At 28.2% G+C, this 24,602-nt stretch overlaps 1 protein-coding gene across 1 annotated transcript in view; it reads right to left on the reverse strand.

Moving 5' to 3' along the window:
- The window catches only part of LOC108568864, a gene marked incomplete at its 5' end in the record, with an annotated part of 72,612 nt that overhangs the window by 38,862 nt on the left and 9,148 nt on the right, over window positions 1-24,602 (reverse strand). Inside the window, one exon of the mRNA XM_017930211.1 lies at window positions 9,303-9,394. Coding sequence (XP_017785700.1) covers window positions 9,303-9,394 — 92 coding nt within the window. The remainder of the gene's footprint in view (window positions 1-9,302; window positions 9,395-24,602) is intronic.

Here is a 24,602-nt window from a genome sequence, read left to right on the forward strand (position 1 = left end):
TAAACAAAGATTCGCTTAACAAATTTCATATTTTGTGAAATGCATAATATTCGCTCATAGAGTAAAGTTATCTTCTTTAGATATTTCAACTTCAACAATTTTCTAAATGTGTTCTGAATGTATAATGAAAGTGTAGTGGAATTATATGTATGCAGAATTGTTGACTATTTTGAACAAAAAAAAAAGATGTATCATAAAGGAATGATTACAATTTGCAGTCGTTTTGAAATGAAAACATGTTGTCGTTTGAAACAAAATAAACTGCATTCTTTCACTCTCATATAAATAGCCATGTAAATTCTATTTATATTGAGTGCTTTGCACAATGTTTGGTTTATTGAGTTCACTTATTTTATTGTCGGTTTTGTCAATTCATTGCTATTTACCATATCATATAATAAATTGTGATACTTTAGGTATACTGATTTACGAAGAACTCGGATGTAAACCAATTCGTGTATTATATAATAATTGTCCCGGCCAATATGATTGCTCCAAGTATCAATTGCCAAACATGGATGTTTATTTCAAAAACATGTTTATAAAGATGGAGAAGTTATTAATGGAACCGATCCTTGTAGGAATTGCACATGCTCCAATAATTCGAAGAATGGGTAAACTACAATACATTTTTATTAATTAAAATTTCATTATATAGTACCTGCGATACAATAAGAATTTTTATTTTACATGGATGGGGCTGCAACCATTATAAATGAGCCGTGTTTGTTAATTTTTTTCATTGTTTATAGATCAAAAATAAAATGTGCTAAGCCTTACCCAAATGCAGTAAAAATTCCATTTCCAATTGCTAGCAACTGTTACCAAACTTTTGAACTAGATAAATGTTACAATTCCGTGAAATGTCGTAAGTTATTTTTTCACAATTCATCATAGTTCTCCATTATTAATGAAATTTTAGCTCCTTACAAATGCCAATCGATCTGTGTTGTTGATAATATAATTTAATATGTGTATGGATTGCATCTGCCAAAAAAGAAGCGATGGAAAGTCCGCTGAGTCTTTATGGAGGAAAAAACGATGCGACGTCGAGATAACATTTCCCAAGCAGATAGCCGATAATTGCGCTGTATTATATTCGAAAAACCAAGATGTTCTTTGTTGTCCTGAAGATTTCATTTGCCGTAAGCAAAACAAGTTGCGTATACTAGAAAAGAAAATTTAACTTGTATTGTGTTTGCAGCATCCAATGCAAAAGTTGAGAATCTAGTGAAATAAATTAAAAAAAAATGCATAAATATGTTTATTGTTTTAGTGGAAGAATGTAAATTCGGATCGCAACTCTTCAACAAATCTGATACAATGAATATGGTTTACGGAAATAATATTACAGCCACTTGCAGTTGTTCTCTACCACCTCTACTGACATGTCGCAGATGAGACTCGAAGAAGATACACTTCTTTCAAAAATATTATTTTACTTGTAACAACAATTTAATCAGAACTTGCGCAATAAATAATGTTTACTATAATTAAATGAGTCTTGAAAATGCGAACAACGTTATATCAAAGCTTCGTTATATAAGGTAACGTTAAACATAGTTTGGGTGCACTTTTTTTTAAATAATTTATCAATAGTGAATATGAGAAGAAGTAATAAATATTTGCAAGAACGTAAAAGTTAAAAAAATAATTAATCCAATTAATTCACTAATTAATAAATATTTATACGCTTGGGAAAAGATGTCGACTTTGAGAATATCGATTCATGAAATTTTAATTCATTTTAATTCTTAAAGAATTCAACAGACGTAAAACGACAACGTAGAATATCGTTGAGAATTGAGCATCAACATAAAATACAGAGGATAGGAAACGAAAACGGAATAATATTTTCAAGGAAATAATTGTAAAGGATTTGAAGAATTACGAAGAAGTACAGATTATTTTGTAATCTAAGGAGAAAAATATCTTCAGATTTTATTTAAATTTGTTGCATAATTTTAATTGTAAAAAATAAGTCGGAATGCAAAAGTTATTTGAATGGTATACTGGATGGTAAACAATTATAAATATTTTAAATTTAATTAAATTGTCTACTTATTATTTCGTTTTCATTTAAAATATTGTTTACCGTAATTAAGAGATAATTTTTTTTTGCTTCATTAGTAAATAAATAGAAATACCTTGCATAGTCAGGCTTTGATCAGTCCGAATTTATTATAGATGTTTTTATGCGGTTTTAAAGTCCTCGATTAATCCGGATTCAAACAGTGGAAAGCTGATTTATTATTTATTAAAAATGTACTGTGAAACATTAGCAACTAAATTGTTAATAAAGATACTACTAAATTATTACTAGTTCTATGAATCGATTGTCAGTAACGGACATCACGTTATGAATACTTAACAGAGGAGACGTTAACAAAACATCCATTGGCCGTTCTCCACGTGCAAAGTCCCACTTCTCTCTTTTTCAGTAAATTTCAGTTTTCACCGACACAATTCATTTGCTTTCCATTAAAAATGGTACATTTAATAATATGCAATGTCAAGTGCAGGCAGAGCTGCATTGAAACGTATTTCCGCTCCTTTCCAATTTCAAGTTCAGGGCGTATTACATAATTGAGTATGCAAATATTGTCCATCGTTCTCTCGCTCGTTCGCTCCCAGTATACCTTAATATACTTTCCTACGCTACGTTTCCCCCTCTCTAACTGTATTTTATCGTGAATTCTATGGAGAAAATACAATTCTGTTTACGTAACTGATACAGTTTCCCGGTGTTCTGTAATTTGTGCATGTTACATATTATATATGTATGTGAGTATAATAGCGTTCGCAGTCTGCGAATGATTACAACAGGTAAGGAACAAAAGTATGTTTTAAACAAAGAGCGAGAACTTTCTTTTCATTCCTGTTTTTAGTTTTGCAGCACTGAATCCATTTACAATTTGTGATGTAATTCATGTTTTTTGTGATTACTTTTCATGTCCATGACATTTTTTTTAATTAGTTTTATTATAATAAAATATATTCCTCAAGCTACACTATTCTACATTAGTAGAAATACCTCGCATAGTTCGGCTTCGATCTGTGCCGATTAGAAATTTAAATGACAACATACATATCATAACGCACTAGTTAATGGACAATTAAAAGATCACAATAGACTTTGTTTGGTCAATTGATCAAATACACGATACATATAAGTATAGAAAATATATTTCAAATTAATTTCTACATGTCATTGTATTGACTATGTTTTATCTATAGTTTAGAAAATAATTATAGCAAAATTCAGTTTGTCAACTAAAAACGTCGCTTCGGTCACGTCCGAGGTTAATCCGACTACCTTTTTTTTATGATTTTGTTTGTTATGGAAATACTGATCCACACATTGATTAACATTTCGAAATTATAAAAATATTTCCGAAGTGACCAAACATCTCTATAATAAATATATATTAGAGCAGCGTTTGTCAACCGATCCAAAATTGTTGATTGTAGTTGTTCAGCGACCTAATTGCTAAGAGAATTTAATCAGTTCCTCACTTTGACACATGGTGACAGCTGTAATTTCGCGACCCATTCAAACTTTTACACGACCTCATTGGTTGAAAAACGCTGTATTCGAGTATTTAGATATGTTTCTCTATATGATTCACCTGTTCTTGAATGATTTAATTCCCTTTAAAAAGTAAATACTTAAAAAACTTGGTTTCCAAACAAAATTTTGTTTTTCAATAGGAAAACCGGTAACCATTGTCACTTACTCTCATCTATGCTGATGAAATTATGAAGAAAAAATAAAACACCAGACATATTTTGTTATTAATTAAAATTATAATTAAAACGAAAGCCTCGATTAACGCGGTTTTTCTGGAATCCTTAAAAAAGCTCAAAATTTACCCGGATTCACATTGATTTCATTTCATTGATTCGTATATAATATGATTATTCCCGAACACGTAGCGGTGTGCTTCCTCAGAATCTATGCTTGTTTGAGATGTCTATGAGCAGGATATTAAAGAGTTACTGATGAGGGCCTTACCAACGACGTACATCAACCTTCGGCAGAACCAGGAATTAAAGAACGCTAAAATAGTGATTCTGAAGACGATGAACCAAAAGAACTTGTTACAGATTTTCTTAGAAAAAGTTTAGAAACGATAACCGAAATCTTTGATCAAGTTGTAGCGAATGATCCAAAATTTTGACAGAGTGCAAAAGCAAGAAAAGGCTTTGTGGGTGCGATTGCCTGCTACCAACATTTGCTTAACGAAACAAAAAGAAAGCGACAATTGACTCTAGACGATTTTATGGCCAAAAATAAAAAATGTCAGAAAATCCAGGACCTTCATCACAAAAATAAACTTAATATTTCTGTGTGCAAATGTTTGTGTTATATGAAACATATATTATAATCCTAACTACTATAAATACAGCTTAAAATTAAATTGAAATTTGTTTATTTTTAGTCGTTTTCCTATTTGCTATGTATTAAAATGACCTTCTATAACGCTGTGTAACGTTGAAGGTTGACAACCGCAAAGAGAGACGGTTGAGGTCTCCAGTAGAAAAGACTTTGAGATATTTTTTTGTGGTCCAGAACCGTGGAAGAAGACGGTTAAGGAGCCCGGTAGAAGAAAAGTTTGCTGATGCAAACAGAGAAACAGAATTTGGAGTTCTTACTCTCCTGGAAGTGGCACCCAGAATCTTCCCACGTCGGAACTCACGAAGAGAAGATTAATTATAATTTTTAATTTGTATTTTTCGTACGCGATATCACCCGTCGTGTTACAGATGTTTTGTTTAGCGCTCTGTCTTCAGGAACGCGTCTAAAGCGCTAAACGACGTCTTACTGTATACAATTCGAGATAGTCACTATGAGTTTCCGTTCTATATGATGTTTGTTTCTATATTTAAATTTTAAAACTGCTACAGTAGAATAATGTATCCATCTTATTATGTTATATTATACAAGGCGCGCAAAATTATTCAACTAAAACAGAAGTTGATTTTTCTAAAAATATTTATGTTTCATATTAATACTGTATAATATGAAACATAAATATTTTTAGAAATATAATAATTTCAAAATTGGTTTTTTTACTATAATTTTATAAAAATTATAGTAAAAACCAAATTTTGTGTTGAGTGTATTTTAGCTCGTAAAATGTAACTTCTTTAATAAAACTACTACACATTTTACTGAAAAATTACTAAAATCATCGAGAATTTCTCCAGACTGGCGTCGTTTCAACATCGATTACTATTAAAAAAAATATTTACACATAGTAAATTTTGGATCAAATCCAAGATAGGCGAGAAAATGAATCTGGCATCGTTGGGTCATCAAGAAGAGCGTGAAGTAAAAACGATTCAAATACACTAAAATCACTGGCAAAGTTCGGAAGTTCGCTTCTGGTATCTATTTGATGAATGTTATGAATATTAACATGCTCGAACCGGGATAAATCTATCCAAATATGTGGTATATGAGTGAGAGTATGTGTGTATGTATTTGTGGTATGTAAATGAATTTGCGATGGGATTATTAAATAAAATATTCAGTTTCAACTCGTCGATCCATGCTGTTTGCTTTGCGTGCAATGGCACAAAGTAATTGCGAATTGCATTACATTTATAAATGACTTCGGTTTACTAGGAAAACATCATTTGTTTATTGGCGAAGCGCGTTTATAAAAAAAAATGTCAACATAAAAGGAAACAACTATTGCAAATATTATTCGCGATTTTTTGATGCATTGATGAAATATTAAAAAAATATATGAATATTTCAAAGAGAGTAATGAGAATCATACTAATGTTATCGAATCATCAACACATTCACCACTTTTCATTAAATATAAAATATTTTTGATTATTAACAATACTTGATGGAAAGACTATTGATTATTATCGGCAATATGTTTTATAAAAATTGTATCTAAGTATGGTAATTGGCCGACTAATAGTCGAATGGTTAAGTTGCCCTATCCACGATTCCGTGGGCCCTCTCGGTGCTTGCGGCAATAGGGCCATCGTTCAACATGAATGGTTAGTCAAATGAAAGAAGAATATAATAGTAAAAACTTTCATTTGGAAGTTTACCAAAACAAAAAGAAGCAAATGTTTAAATATACTACGACATAATAAAAAAGTATGGTAATTCTAGATGAATATTATTTGCTTTTTCATATTCAATACATAATAAAGATATAATTCAATATTTATAAATAATATTCGTTGCATTTTTATTAATGTAGAAATAGATAAATAATAAAAATGCTATCAAATTGGGTTTGTTATATAAACACAAAGAAATGACAAAAATAATTCATTACAAAAAGGCTACTAAATTTCTAGATTGAACAAGTTTCTAGGCAACTTCGTCAACTGAATCAACATCAAATGGTCTGGATTATCAAAATTCATCCCTAGTCGTACCAAACAAATGACATGATAATTCCCACTAGGCAATGTCTGTCCTATCGCCCCTCAAAGAGTTAAAACTATTGTACAGAAAACACATCAGTAATTAAAAGTTACCTTATTATATATAATTATATAGTAATATAAAAATAAACACAAGAAAGGAGTAAAATTATGAAATAATTGAAAAGTATTATGAATATATTTTTTTTATCCACAATTTGTTCATCAATGTGAATATTGAGGAAATTTAAGACCGGGGTTGACATTAGGTAGGTAATCTTTCCCGGTGAATCTGCTGCTATCCTTAACACTATTATTGTCAATCGATTTGGCTGAGGGGCTATATGCAAGAACCGACAGAGTTATTTACTGTCACTTTTGTCCTAAAGTAAAACTGTTTTTTTCAAAATAATACTCCGGGACATCTTTTTCGTGTGAATGTTGTGATTTTCTCAGCAACACAACTTCTATGAGTCAACTGTTTTAGAAAGAACTCACTGGAAAATGATTAAATTGTTATTAAATAAAATAACATCTTAGGAATTAGAAATGTTATCCAAATTGAGTCAATAGGTTTCTAAAATGATGTGAAAGAGGATATTAGACATGTATTTAATGCAAAAGATGCTGGTTTTTCATTAGAAGATTTAGAGAAATTTGTTAGTAAATATATCAAGAGAATGAAGCCAAAATTAAAGAAGCTATTCCAAATAATGAGAACAACCAAAGATTAAAACTGCTGATCCTGATTTAGAATTATAATTGTTATTACTCTTAAATGCAATAACTCCATATAAACAATTGTTAAATAAAAGAGAAAATGAGCATAGACAATCTACTTCATATTTTAGAATGTGCTTTCACTTTATATATAAGTTGACAGTTTATTAATTAAAACGAAAAAAAGCTTTTCATTTTTTATAGTATAATAACCTCTAAAAACGATATTTTTCTTAACGAAGTAATTTCATAGAACGCATCCTATACGTCAATCGAGGTATGACTGTATATTTATATTTATATTAAGAAAAATAAAATTGTGAATATAAATAATAAATAGTAATTTCAATATGATAATATAGTTATCCTTCATTACGTCGTTATATCATTTTGATAAAATCACAATAATTAATGTGCGGTTTATGTAAACTGTTAATTAGCAATCGATGTACGCCTAATATCTAACACATCAATAACTGCCATCAATACTAAATGTAGGTAGAAAATCAATATGCTATCTATTATTAATCTTAATCGTCTGAAAGCAGTAAGTCAATACTGAACAGTAAACGCTGATACTGGGATTATTTTAAGTGAATTGTCACTACTAAATTAGTAAAAACAACTGTATTCAGCTATAGTTTATATAAGTTAATAAATAGTAAATAATATTTTTCACGAATTTAAATGCATAGATTTATAATTTAATGATTAGTATTGATAAATACTATAAATCCGTCAATTGATTACTTGACAGTATTTTATAAATTATACAAAAAATAACAATATTCTCGCTATTTTTTAATTATTTATAATATTTTAGAATCATTTTAGTAATAATTAATTAATAGTAAAATAAGATGCCAACTGCCAACAAACTTATTAATTATTGCTAAATGTAAGTAAATAATTAATATGCAATCTATATAATGTGTATAGTGAACGCTAAATCCGAGATTATCTTAATCTATGTGCATTATCACTACTAAATTAGTATAGAAAGCTATATTTAGCTTTAGTTTATATAACTTCAGAAAAAGCAATTACAACAGAGAAAACAAACATGGCAACATTTGCAGATGACACAGCAATCATGGCATCAGACTCCCATAATTGTATCTCGACACCTTCAAGAAGAGCTGAATCTGCTCAAGATATGGTTCAGCAAATTAGTATAAACCAGTCGAAATCGGTCCATGTTACGTTCTCCTTCAAACGAGACACCTGTACCAGGACTTTGGAATAGAAACAGAGGAAGATGTTGACAAAGATTTCTCCAAAAAATACACGAAGAGGCTTGATTCGCATACGAACCCGTTGGCGGTCAACCTCCTGGATAACGGCATGAAAACGAGAAGATTAAAGCACTTGGATTCAAGCCCTTGGATCTCCAATTTAGATTTAAGTAAAGAATAATTTAAGTAAAGTCAATTTAAATAATTTTAATGAAATTGATTAGTTGTAATATAGGAAAAATGGATATTCTTAAGAAATCTTAATTATTTTTTATCTTCGAGATTTTTTTTTAATTTCATTGTATAGAAATGGTTAAATTACCCTAAATTGAGTACAACAACTTTATAGGATAAATGAATTATGTTGAAAAGACTACAAAACCTGAAAAAAGTGTATTATTATGTTAACAATTGATTAGTATATATTTATCATTAGAGCTGGGTTGGTGAACTTTTATTACTTATTACCCCAAAATATATTCATTTACACCGGCATTTCATGGATTACTGAACGTCCTCATTACACCCAATATGCCTTTACTCCATTTGGGGTAATTTACCCTGATTCGCCGGCCACTGCATTCGAGTGAGCTATAACTGTTGAAAACAAGTAAGAATTCCTTCTGCTAACATCTATCTTTTTATCATGCAAATAATACGATTCTTTTAGAGTTACCCGGAAGCAAATAAAACGTCTTCTGGTTAGAGATAATTCAATTTATCTGCAAAACCGAGGATGCACCAAGGTGTAGTTTATTCAAATGATCCTCGACATCTCCCTCGAGTTCCCAGGAATTCCGGTAATTTTATCTTATTACTATCTCTTGAGCTATCCACCTCAACAACGCTCCGTTTGTCTTCACACACTTATATAATATTCGCAGACGCAAAACAATAAAAAAACATGATAGATAAATAAATTCCAGACAAAGGCTTTGTACTTACATCACCAGAAATATTCCTCTCATATATTCTTGCATGTCGTCTGTCAAATTTACCAGGCACATCCCCATTCCATCCATGGCAGGTATGTATTTCTGAAACACACGTAGAGTTTATGTAGCACGCACAACCTGAAGGGAGAAAAAAACATTGGTGGTAGGAGAGGAATTTATATTGGGTATTGATTTTAGAACACACGGGAACGGGAAAACCTTGGAAGCCGTCAAAGAAAATGCAACCGATCTTCTGTAATTTTTTTTTGTTATCCTTGCTTATCCTATGGAACTCGATTTAATGTGGGACAGACCTACCCTTTCCCCCAATCGCTGATAAATTGAGCGATTGTGATTACGCTTCAGATGCATAATAAATCTGTCACAATCATTATTCCCTATCCCACAGATAAATAACATGAGTTGCCTGTCACTCTATATGTTTTTTTTTTGCTGTTTTATTGACAACCTATTATAATTACATTTATATAGAACCACAACGTGAATAATATTTTTTCGTTTTTATATAAACTTTCCTGCTGAACATTTACCATTGCTTTGAAAGTTTGAAATTTTTGACAATTCGAAAGATTTAATATGCTCAATGCAACAGTTTAAATTTTTTGAACATTTTGTTTGTAATATTAATAATATGAAGAATCGGACAGATCATGGGAATGAATGTAGTAATAATAATGGTAAACACATGGTAAATTTTATTAAAAATATATAATGTACTTTAAAATTGAAGAAATTATGTAATACAATAATTTGGATAAAGCAACAATATGACGTGCATATCGATATTTTAGATTTAAAATTTGATTTATTAATCTCCTAAAAAAACTATATTTTACTAATAAAACGAAATAATATTAATTATCTTATGTCTAAAGCTAGATTGAACTTTATTAAGTTTAATTCCTATAAATACTTTGAATATATTGGATAGCATTATAATAAGTAAATACTATTATTAATACACTTGTTAAGATTATCTTTTGATAATTCCTCAAATTCTATAATCCAAGACAAGCAATTATTTTTTTTAACAGTATCTTTATTGGATTCTAACCTTTTTAATCATTTTGAAAGGTTTCATTAATACAGAATAAATAAACTTTGTTTATAAAACATATAAATTTTAAAATTCTAATTAATCTATTAAATTGTGTATTTCGAGTTAATTAATTTATACTAACTATTATGTATATTATGTGTTTTATCGTTGTGTGGGTGAATAATAAGAACTCGGTCTGGTAGATTAAAGATGTCGGTTTATTTTACTTATTAAAATTCATACTACTATTTAATTATCTCTCAACTCATATTTTTACTTGAAATCACCTTTACTGTCAACTCATATTAATTCTTTTGTTTTTACCGTGCTTCTTTTCTTCAAGCCAAGCCTTCCTTTTTTTCCGGCGCACAGTCTTGCCATTATTTTACATTGGCGCCCAAACATTATGTACAGGCAGAAATAACTCCCACATTACGAGAAATTGTGTACAATGAATGGTATATAATTATGTGTTTGAAATTAAAATTTTGAAAGAATTAAAAACTGGCCGTTAAAAAAATATATTTGAATACTATAAAATTATGTATTGCAATGTACATAATAATTAAATTTGAAAAAATAGCAATGTAATATTTGTATTTTCAAGTATTCTGAAAGTGCACGTATTAATATCAAGTATAAAATCTGTTAATTATTGTTTCATGTAATCATTAGTTCCTGCACATTCAATTTGTAGTTTTCTCAAATTCTCTATTAGTATAAAATTTGAATGTTGAATGGTATTTTTTTATTAGTGATGTAATATTCATATTATCTAGAAATCAAATATAAAATGTATGCTTTATTGTTCAAGAACGGCACTTCCTACTTTATTGTTGCATATCGAAAGAATATAAATTCCGAAGTAGATAAAAATTTAATAAATCTTTACAGGAACAAATTTTAATAAAACTATACTTTTTCTTTCATATATTATCTTATGTATCAGTTAGAACATTTATATATTTCACTTTTTTTTTTATTAAAGAATTATTATTTATTATTTATATAAAAAAATAATAAATATTTATTAAAGATATTCAAGTATTCTGAATAATTCATTATTGTCGGTAATGTTTAAGTAGCGGTCCGGAAAAATACGAAAAACAATTAAATGATTGATGGCCCAACCCTCATCAAACAAGAAAGGCCAACATTAATCTCAAGTCAATATTTCCAACTCTTTTCATATTCAAATGCTCCCTAGTGACAACACCAGACGATACATAATAAATGATCTAAAATAATTACTTCTCTTACATTTCACAATAGAAGAATATTCAACCAAAAAATCTATAGCATATTAATATAATAATAATTAAAATATGCTTTATACGAAACAAGAAAAATATAAAAAAAAATTGTCAAATTTGAAACTATCAGATTTATTTTAATTGTTGGAAAATTCAACTAAAGTAAAGTTATTTTATATATTTTTCAAAATATATATTTTTTTACTATTTCCTCTAAAAATCAGATTATTAACTATTACATTAATTTTTATATGAAAAATAGGTTTGTTAGATTTTGACCCCTTGGCCTAAATTGTGAGCATTAAATATGTTTAAATTAAATCAGATTATTAAATTTTACATTAATTCTAATATGATCAATGATTTAGGTTTTCAAACAGAATGTTGGAATGTTCAACAACCTAGGTTGTGAATTACATATATGTTTAAAGAAAAACATGGATTTTGGAAAATAATGATGTTGCATAGAAATTTTAATAGAATGTGAGGCAAGAAATAAATAAAATTAGCGATTTATCGAAGCGTGCATTTTATGCATCTCAGAATAGCCTCGAGTAGACGTGGATTTAATAGAAAATCGAGTTGACTATTCACTCTGACCTACTTCGTCGATATAAATATGAAGGTTTTGAGGTTGCTTTTCAGTTAATCTAGTTCAACAAAAAAAAAACTATTTGTCGTGATATTATATATGATGAATATTCACGCAGTTTCATTTGCACTGCATCAAAGGCAACATTGTTTGAGCAATCATAAAGTTCACACGTTTACAGTTCCACACACACGATTATCGTTCGCGATTTTCAAATAGTTGTAAAAAATATTGTGATATTCCAAACGAATGCTATTGCATATCAAAAAAACGAATAAACAAATAAACTTTATAAAAAAAGTAATATTATTTAAATTGCTTGTAACATGATGAAATAAACCTGGATATCACGTGCATCATACTGATTTTATTATCGAGATCCCGGCGCTTCCACTCTGGCTTTATTATTTTATATAACTTATTAGTCAGACATTACATTTAATACCTGTAGAACAGTCAAAAAATACAAATAAACACATCTCTTTTGTGTCAAGAATTCGCAGTCTTGAATTTTCGGAAATTTCCCTAACTAACAGGATAATAAAGGAACAATCAGACTAAGTCTCCAAACTTTGAGTTTTCAAGATGTGTCATATAAAAAAAACATTTTCTATTAATATTTACAAAGACTTCTGAATACGCGACACTCAACATTAATCCGACCTATCCTTTACTGTGTTGGCGCAGTCATTGAATTTTAGTTGAAAAGCTTTGACATTGGTTCTGTTGAGCAAAAAAACTGTTGAAAATACGACTTTAAAAAATGCAATAAGTTGACGAAGTTTCAATATAACACAGTGCGAAAACTGAAGCAAGTTTAACATTGAACAAAATTTCATTAAAAATTTTACTAGAAAACAACTTCCAAATATCTGAATAGAAGATGATGATTTTTCAGTGAAATATTTAGAAAAAACATTGTTAAAAACGAATACAAAAAAGTGAAAATGAAATTAAGAAAATTTATAAAGCAAAATGTTAACAATCAAAAATTTAAAAAGATGTTTAAATAACATTGAAAACATTTAAAATAAAATGAATTAGTGAAGTTTATCCTGATTTAGGATTAAGTAAATGCAATATTTCAGTATAGGAAATTTGAAAACTTCTGTTTCTTTTAATAATAAAACTATACTTTATTAAAAATATTTTACAATCCATTTCCCCTTTCATAATTATAATTCTACATTTCAAGAACTTATTTTTTATTGCAAATAGAACCTTTTCTATAACAAGAAAAGTTTTATACTAAGTTTTAAGGTGTTAATTAAATTGTTCGCGTCATTTTAACGTGATATAAAAGCAAAGCAGTGTTTTCTTTAGTGTGGATATCTCTGGAAAAGTTTAAATCTCTACACAGACAATTCCGAAGCAGTTTAAGCGCACTTCGGAAGAACTTTCGCCGATTAAAACTTGCCACCCTTCTTGCTATCACACTTAATAAACTATTAACAGAATTACATTGAAGTAAATGCAGTTTACATTGATCCCACATCTATTTTTTTAATATAATTTATTATAGGTCATCATCAAATTTAATTTAATAAAAAAAATTATATACAAAAACAATGTTTTTTTTTATTTTATCGAAGAAATAAAGGAAAGAAAATAAAACAATTAAATTAAATTTCCACCTCCTAATGATCTCCTTTATTCCAAAACCAAAATAGTCCCTCTCCTCGACCGATACCTGTCCCTCTCTTTGAAATTTAAATCCAAACAATCCAACATAGCCTCCCTCTCTAAATTATGTGTCCCTCGAAACCCAAACATCCTTCCCAAATTTAAATATCCCACATTATCCCTATTCCAATACCTAATGTCCATCGATTGATACACACTTGTTCCTACTCCGCTACTTTTTTGTTTCCATCATTCTTCTGTTGTTCATTTGTATATTATTATTATAATACTGATATTATTTTATAATTAAACTTATGTTCCCGGGCGGAAAGACCTCGGTCGTTAGCCCTTTGGCAAGCCTATTAATATATATATATATATATTTTTTTATATTAGAATTTATTTATTTATATGTATAGAATGTACTTTTTTTCTTAAGTATTGATGTTTGGCCAATAAATTATTATTATTATTTTTTTTAATTTCCAATAAATATATATAAAAATAGAGAGGAAAAACTGTGGTCAACAGTCTTTTGTAGGCGCAGTAAATTTTGTTTTTTTATATATATTTTCAGTGACGTTTTTCAATATAACAATAGTTTATATATTAAAAAATATCACTGAAAATATACAAATTGTAAAAAGAATAAAATAATTTATTTCCTGCAAATCTCGTGTTTTAATTATATTTTTATGGTATATTAAAATAGCTGGTTTACTGTAGAAATAGGATATGTTAACTACAACCGTTAAAACCGTTACAACAATATGAATGGCTTAAGTATGAAACAGAAAAAATGATGTCTCCTTCGAGACACTTTGTAAAACATTTGAATATATAATATTATTACACACAATTGGACATATCTAATCAAGTTTAGTATTGTCACTTACTCACTTTATTGTAATATTCTTTTGGTAAAATACATTCAATTATATTAATTTACAATATTTTTTTAATGAAATTAATTTCTTTAACATATATCAAAACACATTTAATTAATGCTTCATTCATAATTAATAATTACTATATTAATAGCAGAAATTACAATAATTTTAGTGTTATAATATTCAAAAATCGGAATTTAAATAAAATGCATAATTTATAGTTGAAATTAGATTTAAAAACGATGCGCAGGAAATAAGTATTATGATTTAAGAAAAATTGTTGGAGATTTATTTTAGTTCAGTAAATTGTTGAATTATGGGATTTATTGGAAGCATAAGAGTTGCAAAAAGTTGTCACATAAATAAAAGTGGTAACGAGTTTTGGCACAGATTTCACTCAGTGTATAAGAGAAAACTTTTCTTTGAAACAGAAAAGGTGCAGCAGAAATACTCATAATATTTCAATGCAATTTAAACATAAAATTAGGTGACAAAGAATAATAATATTGGTATTATAAAATACGTTTACTAATAAAATTACTATTTATATGTAAGTAAAAAAATGTGTATAACCACTTTCCAATTGAAGTTTGTAATTTGTTGGTTGGCTGCCGTCTTGTACGTTAACTTAAGTAGTATATTGATGCTTTGCGATTCCACTATTCCCTTTGTCTGTGTTTCTGCTGCTATCCTCAACATTGTCATTGTCCATCGACTTGGCTGAAGGTCCATATGCTGAACCTCTTTATTTTGTCTGTCCATTCATGATGAACGATGGTCTTATTGCTGCAAGCACCGAGACGGCTCACAAAGGGCCTGGCTTGACCAGGATTCGAACCGGCGCCACGGAATCGTGGGTAGGGTGACTTAATCATTCGGCTATTACTCGCCCCCATTATAAATATAAATTAAATAAAGTATAAACATATCAATTAGAAAAAATATATACTAATACAGAAGCTATAGACTTGAGAATTCTTTAAAGAAAAAAACTTTATAATTATATAAAAGAAATATGGACTGTGAAAATTTAAAACTTTTAGCAAATAAAAGCAAGATAAATGTTTGAGGTTTTTGGTTTACTCCAAACTTTTATAAAAAAAAAATTAGGATCAAAGTATCATCAATGGTATTATATTTCACGTCGAGTAAAGAAGCTCGTTAGATGTATTGTTTGCGTTTCGTAATTTAGTTAACAGTTACTTCTTCGCATCTACAGCTTTATGTTTTAACGTTTCAATTTAATTTTTTGTCTTGAAGTATACTCTAAACTTAAGTGTTAACACTGATATTTGATAATTGACTGCTGTCATTTTTATATAGCAGTTGGTACGCATGACTGTCATTTATGTCACATCATATATAGTCTGGATGTAAGATTACCAATTACAAGAACATTTCGCCTAATACAGATAATCAGTTTCGACAACATCCCACACTGTTTGAAACCGCACTAATCGATGTATTTAAAACCGCATAAAAATAAACAACGTTTCAATCAAATTTCTTGTTTTTATCTTAAAGAATTCACTAAACTTAACTGTAAAATCAATTATTATTTATTATTCAGCATTGAGTTCAATGACATTGATATTTGATAATTGACAGCTGTCATTTTTATATAGCAGTTGGTACGCATGACAGATATTTATGTTACATCACATATAGTGTGGATGTAAGATTACCAAATACAAGAACACTTCGCATAGTGCGGGTAATGCCAACATTTTGCACTGTTTGAAACTGCAGTAATCGATTTCTTCAAAACCGCATAAAAATCAACATCACTTCACTATATACAATAAAAAAATAATACTATTTATATATAAACAAAAATTGTGGACATTTTTTTTTAAATTAATTTTTGTATTCTTCTATATTAAAATTTAGTTTGTTTTGAAATTTTCAAACCGTACTGATTGAAGCAGCATAAATATTTTATTATTATTATAAAATGTATTTTATTTATTTATTACCACAATTATTACAATTGTTTAAACAAAAAAATATATTATTGTGAAAATATTATAAAATATATTACAATTTTCATTGAAAGCTATTTGAAATGAAAATCGATACTTTATATTATAAGATATTTACTTCGTGCATTATTAACGTAACCTCAATATAGGCTGCACTTTCAATATAAAGTACATAATAATAATTTGTGTTATAAGAAACTCGGAAACTTATTTAAAGCATTTTTATAGAAGCTTTCGATAAAAAAAATGTAGAGTACTTAGAACATTTTTAAAAAGCACGTACTTGCAAACTACATGAGAAAAGCGGCAATGAATTGTGCAACTGTCTTCGATTTCTAGTAACTGTTCTTAAGGTGCAATTGCATGAAGTACAATGGATGAAGCGTGCAGAAAATACAAGGGATTCTGATAGAGGTCACGAAGGGAATGTAAATAACGGTGTTTCGCGACTCGTGCCAGTCGCTAACACTATTTACATGCGACCAAACGCAGATAAATGCATTGACACTAGATGCAAAACTAATTCAGATACATTGCACGTTTTTCCATTCGAATGTAGTTCAATTATTTATAATGGTTTTCTACTATTGCAAAATAATTCCAGGTTAGGTAAAACTTTTATTATTACAAAGTTAATTTTCATTTACTTTTCAAATTACCAACAAAGTAACAGCTATCACATAGTGTGAATGAAATATTATCAATTATTGTGTGAATTAAATAAAATTTTCAGTTTTATGCTGTATAAAATAAACTTTTATTTTAAACCAAATACTGAACAGAATGACTACTGTCAACAGTATTATTTTTTATAAAATAAAAAATATATTTACCGTCACTAATAGAGTGGATGCTATGGTATCGAATATGGAAAATGTTGATATTTAAATGACAGCTGTCATGTATGTAGTAGTTGGTACCACTGACTGTCATGTAATTCAAAAGTAAATGAAAGCAAACAAAAAAATATTGAAAATAGATTACCTTATTTTATTGCATATTTAACTCGAATAAATTTAAATTAAATTTACTTACAATAAATATAAAATATGATAAGAAAAAAAACAACTTTAATTCTTTATTATAAAATAAAATCTGATCAAAGTATACAAAAATAAATATTGCTATAAAGCAAATTAAATTCTGTTGTTGCATGCATGCTTTACAATATATTTAATTATGAGTATTCAAATGCGCTCCATTCGAGCGTTTTGGGATTACGTGCTTGAATTAACTGCGGACCGCCCGTTACGTAACGCAGGCTAATCCGAAATTTACCAAATGTTCGCCACTCCTTGCGGCATTTTCCCCAACGTTTTGACGTAATTACACACGATGTAAAAGCATATCCGGCCCTCCGCTTTCAATTTAAACCGCAGTTCTTTTGAAGAGTCAAGTTCAAGATCAAACCAAAATCAGTTACTCCAAAGGAAAAAAAAGTAAATTAATTCAATTAAATTTAATATTTGCTGGGTATCATATTATAAAAAAATAATGAAACAAGTATATCAAATTATTCAAAAGTTCATCACAAAAATAAAATACAGCAAGATTGATCAAATTTATCAAATAGAGAAGAGGATATCAATATGGCAGGCGCTTTTATTTGGTAAATTGACAGCTGTCATTTCTTTAAAGAAGTTCTTTCTTTTTAAAATGAGTTGTTGGTATGCTTAACTGTCATTTATATTAAATTAAATAAAAACATTAAATAAACCGCGATTCTTTGGAAAATTGACAGCTATCATTTGTTTATATTGTGGCTTAACTGTAATTTATGTCATGTCACTCATAGAGTAAATATAACATTGCACAAGACAGATAGTTTTTCGTATTTAAAGGTTAATGCTTTAAAGTTTTATTGAAAAAAAAAGCAGCAGTGGTTCGTTCAAAAGTAGTAGGTACACCTGTCATTTATGTCACTCACTCACAGTGAAAATGTAACATTACTCAAAACAAATACTTCTTAATATTTATAGGTTTTTGCTTTAAATTTTCAATTAATAAAAATGAAACAGCGATTCTTTTAAAAAAAAAAAAGTCAGATGTCATTTGTATATAGCAGTAAATGTCATGTCATATCTCACATAGTGAAAATATAACTACGTATTTACAGGTTCATGCTTTAAAGTTTCAATATAAAAAAAATATAATTCAACTGCGTTTCTTCGGAAAATGTAGGTTGAAGATCACATCCAAAACATTTACTAACAAAAAGTGATAATATATAGAAGATAATTCCTTTGGGAGAAGTTCCCGAGCAGGAATTCCGTGCACTGTAGAAAATGGTCGGATGTGTTTTCCTTCGTACGAGTTTTCCCCGAAGACTAATTTGTTCCATCCACAAAACGTGATCGGAAATTGGATTTATTATGTAATATGGAAAGGATGCTTATTTCATGTACATGCATTTTATTTTACGTTAGTAAGTTTAAAATAAGTAAAACAAATGGACGTTGCAATACATTTTTTAGAACTTTATCTGATAGTATGCAATTATATTTATGTTGCAAATCCACGTATTTATTTTAAGAAAGTTTAGAAAATAAACTTTTTATAGTGCGGATTCATTATAGTACGGTTTGAAAATTTTAAAAGAAACTACATTTTTAATTAAGAAAATTAAAAATAAATACTAAGTATATAATAATAGTATGTTTGTCCCTCTCGTGTCAAGTCTCTTTTTATGCTATTTATGTATATATATATATTTATGCAGTTTTAAATTCCTCGATTTGTACGGTTTCAGAAAGTGCGGGATAATGGGCACTATGCGAGGTATTGCTATAGTAAATTAATTAATATATTATTATTGTCTGTTTATTAGCAAATTATACAACTAAACCTCTGTGCGAATCTTTTGGTAATTATAAGTAAAGTTTGAAATATTAATTATCGAAGAACGATTCTATTGGAATAGCTAAAGCAATTAGATTTTAAATTTTCTCGTTGAAACTATATACGACCACATCGGTTTGATAATTGTTTTGTAACTAAATACATTATTATATAACAATAATTCGGATGTTGTTCCAAATATTCAATACATATTACGCAAATGAAATGTGAATTGTATTAATTTTTATATATGATAATTAAGAGAATAATTTTAAATTATTATTTTGGAACATTATTCATAAAAATAAATTTAATTTGTAACGTTGTTTTGATTTGATTAATTCCAATTTTCGACTCAGGTTTCTTAAGTAAATCTTTCAAAATTAGTATAAAGGTTAGTAAAATTTTATTACTATTATTAATATGTACTTTTTCATGATTTTTGTATAATAAATTAAAATTAAATGAAACAATTCCCTTTTTAATGTACATTGCTGTTGGTTAATTCCACATATTTTTCTTGCAAAAAACCGTATCATCCACGTATTTATTTTAATACTATTTTATACAGGAATACTTCACATAGTGCTCCTTTCATCAGTGCGGATTCACTATGAAAGTTTCAAAACATGCTAAATTTTAATTTAAGCGACTCTATCCGTATTTTTGTGTTATTTATTTTTATTCGATTTTAAAGTTCTTAATTAGTTCGGCTTCACAATTTTTGTATGTAACTTAATTTTCTGCAAATTTTTAGCAAACAAAGTAATTTATGCAAACGCTTGTAACACATTTTTTCTATACTTTATTTTCTGTCTTTCTACTGTATTTCATCTTTATTCTATCTATATACTGTACTTTACTTATAAAATATATCAATTTATTGTAGAATACATCTATTTTTCTTATAAAAAAGATACTAAAATAACTTTTCCATTAGAAGTGCAAAATAATAAAGTCACAAATGTCCTTTTAAATAAATATTCATTACCAAGTTAATTGCAAACTGACGACAGCAATAATAATAAATTCAGTTAATTATAAACAAGTAGTCTTGTACGATTAAGGACAACCGAAGGACTCGTGTGTATGTGTTGCATAAACTCCTCGCTGATTAATTATTCCCCAGTAAACAAACGCCTATCATAATTCTCCAAAGTTAAAGTAAACTATGAATATTAATGCAAAAGAGATTATGCGCACCAAAAGGCAAACAATGTCAATTGAAATATTACTGAATTCCTTGAACATTTGATTGACAAGTATCGATTCGATCTGTGGCATCTCTAAACATAAACAACAAAGAATAAATGAAAACTAATATAAACAACACAAATTATGTATTCCGTTCGTTATGTTTTTCATCATAGATTAGTGAAAATTTCATTAAAATATTAAAAACTGCAATTTAGACTGCCTTAGAGTGTATATCACAGAAAATGTGTTAATTTACACAAATATCATCTGTAAAAGTATTTGGAATCAATACAATTTTAACATTTACTACTGAAGTTCCACTTTAATGAAACATGATCAAACTCTTTAAAAATTAATAATTTTCTTTTTAAACATATGTAGTTTTTATATATATCGATTTTAACGATTATTACAAAATTTCTTTGATTTCAATGTTTAAAAAATATCAAATAATGATCTATGGTCAAACTGCTGCGAGTTTAATTTAAAGTTGTTATTATTTTATTGAATTGATTTTCTATTTTCGTGATTTATTGATGCAATAAATATTAATAATAATTAATTTATTGAAACAGAACATAATACAAAGTCAATTACAAAATAAAAAGTCAATACAATAATACAAATATAATAAATCAAAAAACTGCTTCAAAAGGGCTATTGACCATAGGTCTTTCTGCCCAAAAAATATTTTTATTTATTAACAAATAATGTCAATTTTTAACATTTTGTTCCAAAATAAACAAATCCTTTCTATCAATTTACATCGTAAGTCAAATATTGGTTTTCACTATGGTCAGAATGGGGATACGTTCCTACATAAATAAAATAATTGTCTAAATTTGATTTTTTGCGCTTTCTTATTCTAATTTATTTATCGAGGGTGACTAATAGACGTGCTTTTGTGAGTTCTCTCGGTGCTTGCAGCAATAGTGCTTGCACAGATGGACAGTGAAATGAATGAGGTTCAGCCAAGTCGATGGACAATGAAAATCGCAGAGCATCAATATACAACTGAAGTTAACCTACAAGACGACAGCCAACCAACAAATTAAAAATCAAATCATCATAATGGTAACTATCAATTTACTCAATATTCATATAGATGAACAGATTGTGAATAAAATTACACGACATAAAAATTATATATGTCATATATAATTATATGACAATCAGTCATAAGGAATCATAGCAATTTACATTAATCAGAATAACACTTCTTCCTAAATCATAATTTTTACTAAATTCCATAATTTTCACTAAAAGAGGTAATATTAAAGTAATGTTAATTGTAGCTTTCAATCTTGTTTTCTATTTCAGATTTGGTAACGAAATTAAATTATCTTTAATGGTTTACCCGGCGCATCCATACTAATCAAAAGTCTTATTGTTATTATTTTTTTTATAATTATTATTAATAGTAATTAAGATAGAGCCTTAATTAACCTTAATTAGAGAAAAGATCAATAACATTTGTAATAATATTTTTTATATTAATTAAAAAAATATAGTAATAATACGTAGATCTAACATTTGATTTGCTTCTAACTCAATACTATAATCATTCCTATACACAAATCAAATAAAACTGTACAAAACATACACTGTAACATTTACGGACGAGCGACGTATATATTCGCCCGACTTTATATTTATGCAATGTTGTGTATGGCCACTGTTCAGGCTCAGTCATCGATTCTTATTTCTTAAAGAAGCCGCACTCACTAATTATAATATTAAGACGAGAAAAAATTAACAGTTAGAGAATATTTTTTTATTGCGTTACAACACAATATTTTATTGATTATTAATAAATTGTTTTTACTTTAATGCTTAGAATATATAATTTTAATTCAAATATTTAACAAAATTAAACGATTAAAGTATTATTGTGGATTATTACTAATATTATAGAATAATAAATATTATTATCAAAATTAGGTAGAAAAATATATAAAATTGTCTATAAATATATAATATTACATAATATTACATTTTTAAAGCTGAAATTGAAAAGAAAACCAAGATAAAAATAATGAATTAAATTTGAATCTCTGTAACAATAAAGTGCAACAAAAAATAATGGTTTCCATAATATTCCAGTTAGGAAAGTTAGTAAATCTAAATGAAAATGAAATCTCGCGAGACAAATGGAGCTTTGAAGGAGTAGAATAGTAATAATAAAAAAGAGTATCTGTGTGTACGCCGAACGAGATGAATATTCAGTGGAAATGTTATTGAAATTTGTGCAGAGAGGAACAAGCACATAAAATTTACATCACAAGCGAACGACTGTCTCACAAACGCGGATCCCGGCGGGCAAAAAATTTTTAGGGCCCTATATTTACATGTATTCTTCTTCTTTCATTCGTATCCTCCTCCGACAGGAATACCTTTTTTATACGTTCCATCCGGCAATATATTTGCAAATGATATCGTCCGATGTTTACTCAGACATTGTTAAAGCCTTCCGAGAAGTTCCGTTTCTTCGAACCTTCGAACGTATACCGTATTTCTCGGCAGACGCAAATTGAAGCCCAAATTGATGATTACTAAGAGGATTTTGAGCACTTGATTATTAAGGAAGCAGCGCTCATTTGTTTTCCGCGAGGAAAACAAGTCGCCGATTATAAATGGTGTTGGATCAGGAAAGCGAAACATACTTTGCTGTGAAATAAATATTTTGCTGCTGGTGAGTTGATGATCCGTCAAATAACTAATGGCTTTTTGACGACGACGACGATCGAGCAGAAAAAAATACGACTGAAATGCGTTAGCAGAGCGTCAAATACTACGAAATTGTACTCGTTTTGCTTTAACGTAACAAACTCATCCATCCATTAATATCCATCCATCCATTATTCCCTTTTACTTTTATCAACCATTGTAAAGTATTATTCCTAAGATAACATAGTTAATTAAGAAATTGATGGTTTTCTGAGGATTATTTACTTTTAAAAATCATTAATAAAAGTAATTAGCAAGTGTATTTTAGCAAGAATATATTTCCTATGTTTGCAAAGCAATAATAGATTGATTATAATTAAACTTTCAGTATATATTTTCTGTGGCTTCAATAACCTGTCTGAAGTTGCTGTCAAGTTTGACTACATAAAAATAGAATTACAAATGTATTTTTTTTAATATAGTTTACCAGTTTACCAGCAAATTCAAACGAATTGCCTAATTTTTTTAATGCTTTCATATAGCATTAATATATTTATACTAAATAGGAATGAAAGTACAAAAAGACTTATTGATAGCAGCTCTTTGTAACGGTCTATTTTTTATAATGATTTGATAATAATTAAAATAAGAACATATTTATTGTTGAGTCATTTTTCAAGACTCATATGTTCTTCAATGTAACAACTTGTTCTATAGCTTAAGAAATATTATCATTTTTTTTTTTAATTACATAAGAAAAGAGAAAGATTTTCCTATTTTGTTTTTTATATTATATTAATTGGTTGTTCTATTGAAATATGACCAATTTCTAAAGCCACAATCAAATATTGACTAATTAAGATCATATTGGAAAAAGTAAACTTTAATTAGTTATGGGAAAAAGGTCAAGATGCAAAAATGATCTAATTTTATTCTATGAAATTGATTTTGAATTGGTTTTGATCATTTCCCAAGACTTCTACGTTACCCTACATTATTTTTAGTTAGTTGTTCTATTGAAATATCACAATCAAATGTTGGATAATTAAGAACTTAAATACACTGGAAAGAAAGGATTTTAATTAGATATTGGTAAAAGTGTCTTCAATTGGATAATAGACGGTTTTCATTATGCAAGGCTTTTACAAAAAATACCTAATTTTAATTTTCTTCTATGAAATTGATAGTTTTCTTAAAAAATAAACATT

Source organism: Nicrophorus vespilloides, unplaced genomic scaffold, assembly GCF_001412225.1.
Source record: "Nicrophorus vespilloides isolate i.1.1-1 unplaced genomic scaffold, Nicve_v1.0, whole genome shotgun sequence".
Taxonomy (NCBI): Eukaryota; Metazoa; Arthropoda; class Insecta; order Coleoptera; family Silphidae; genus Nicrophorus; species Nicrophorus vespilloides.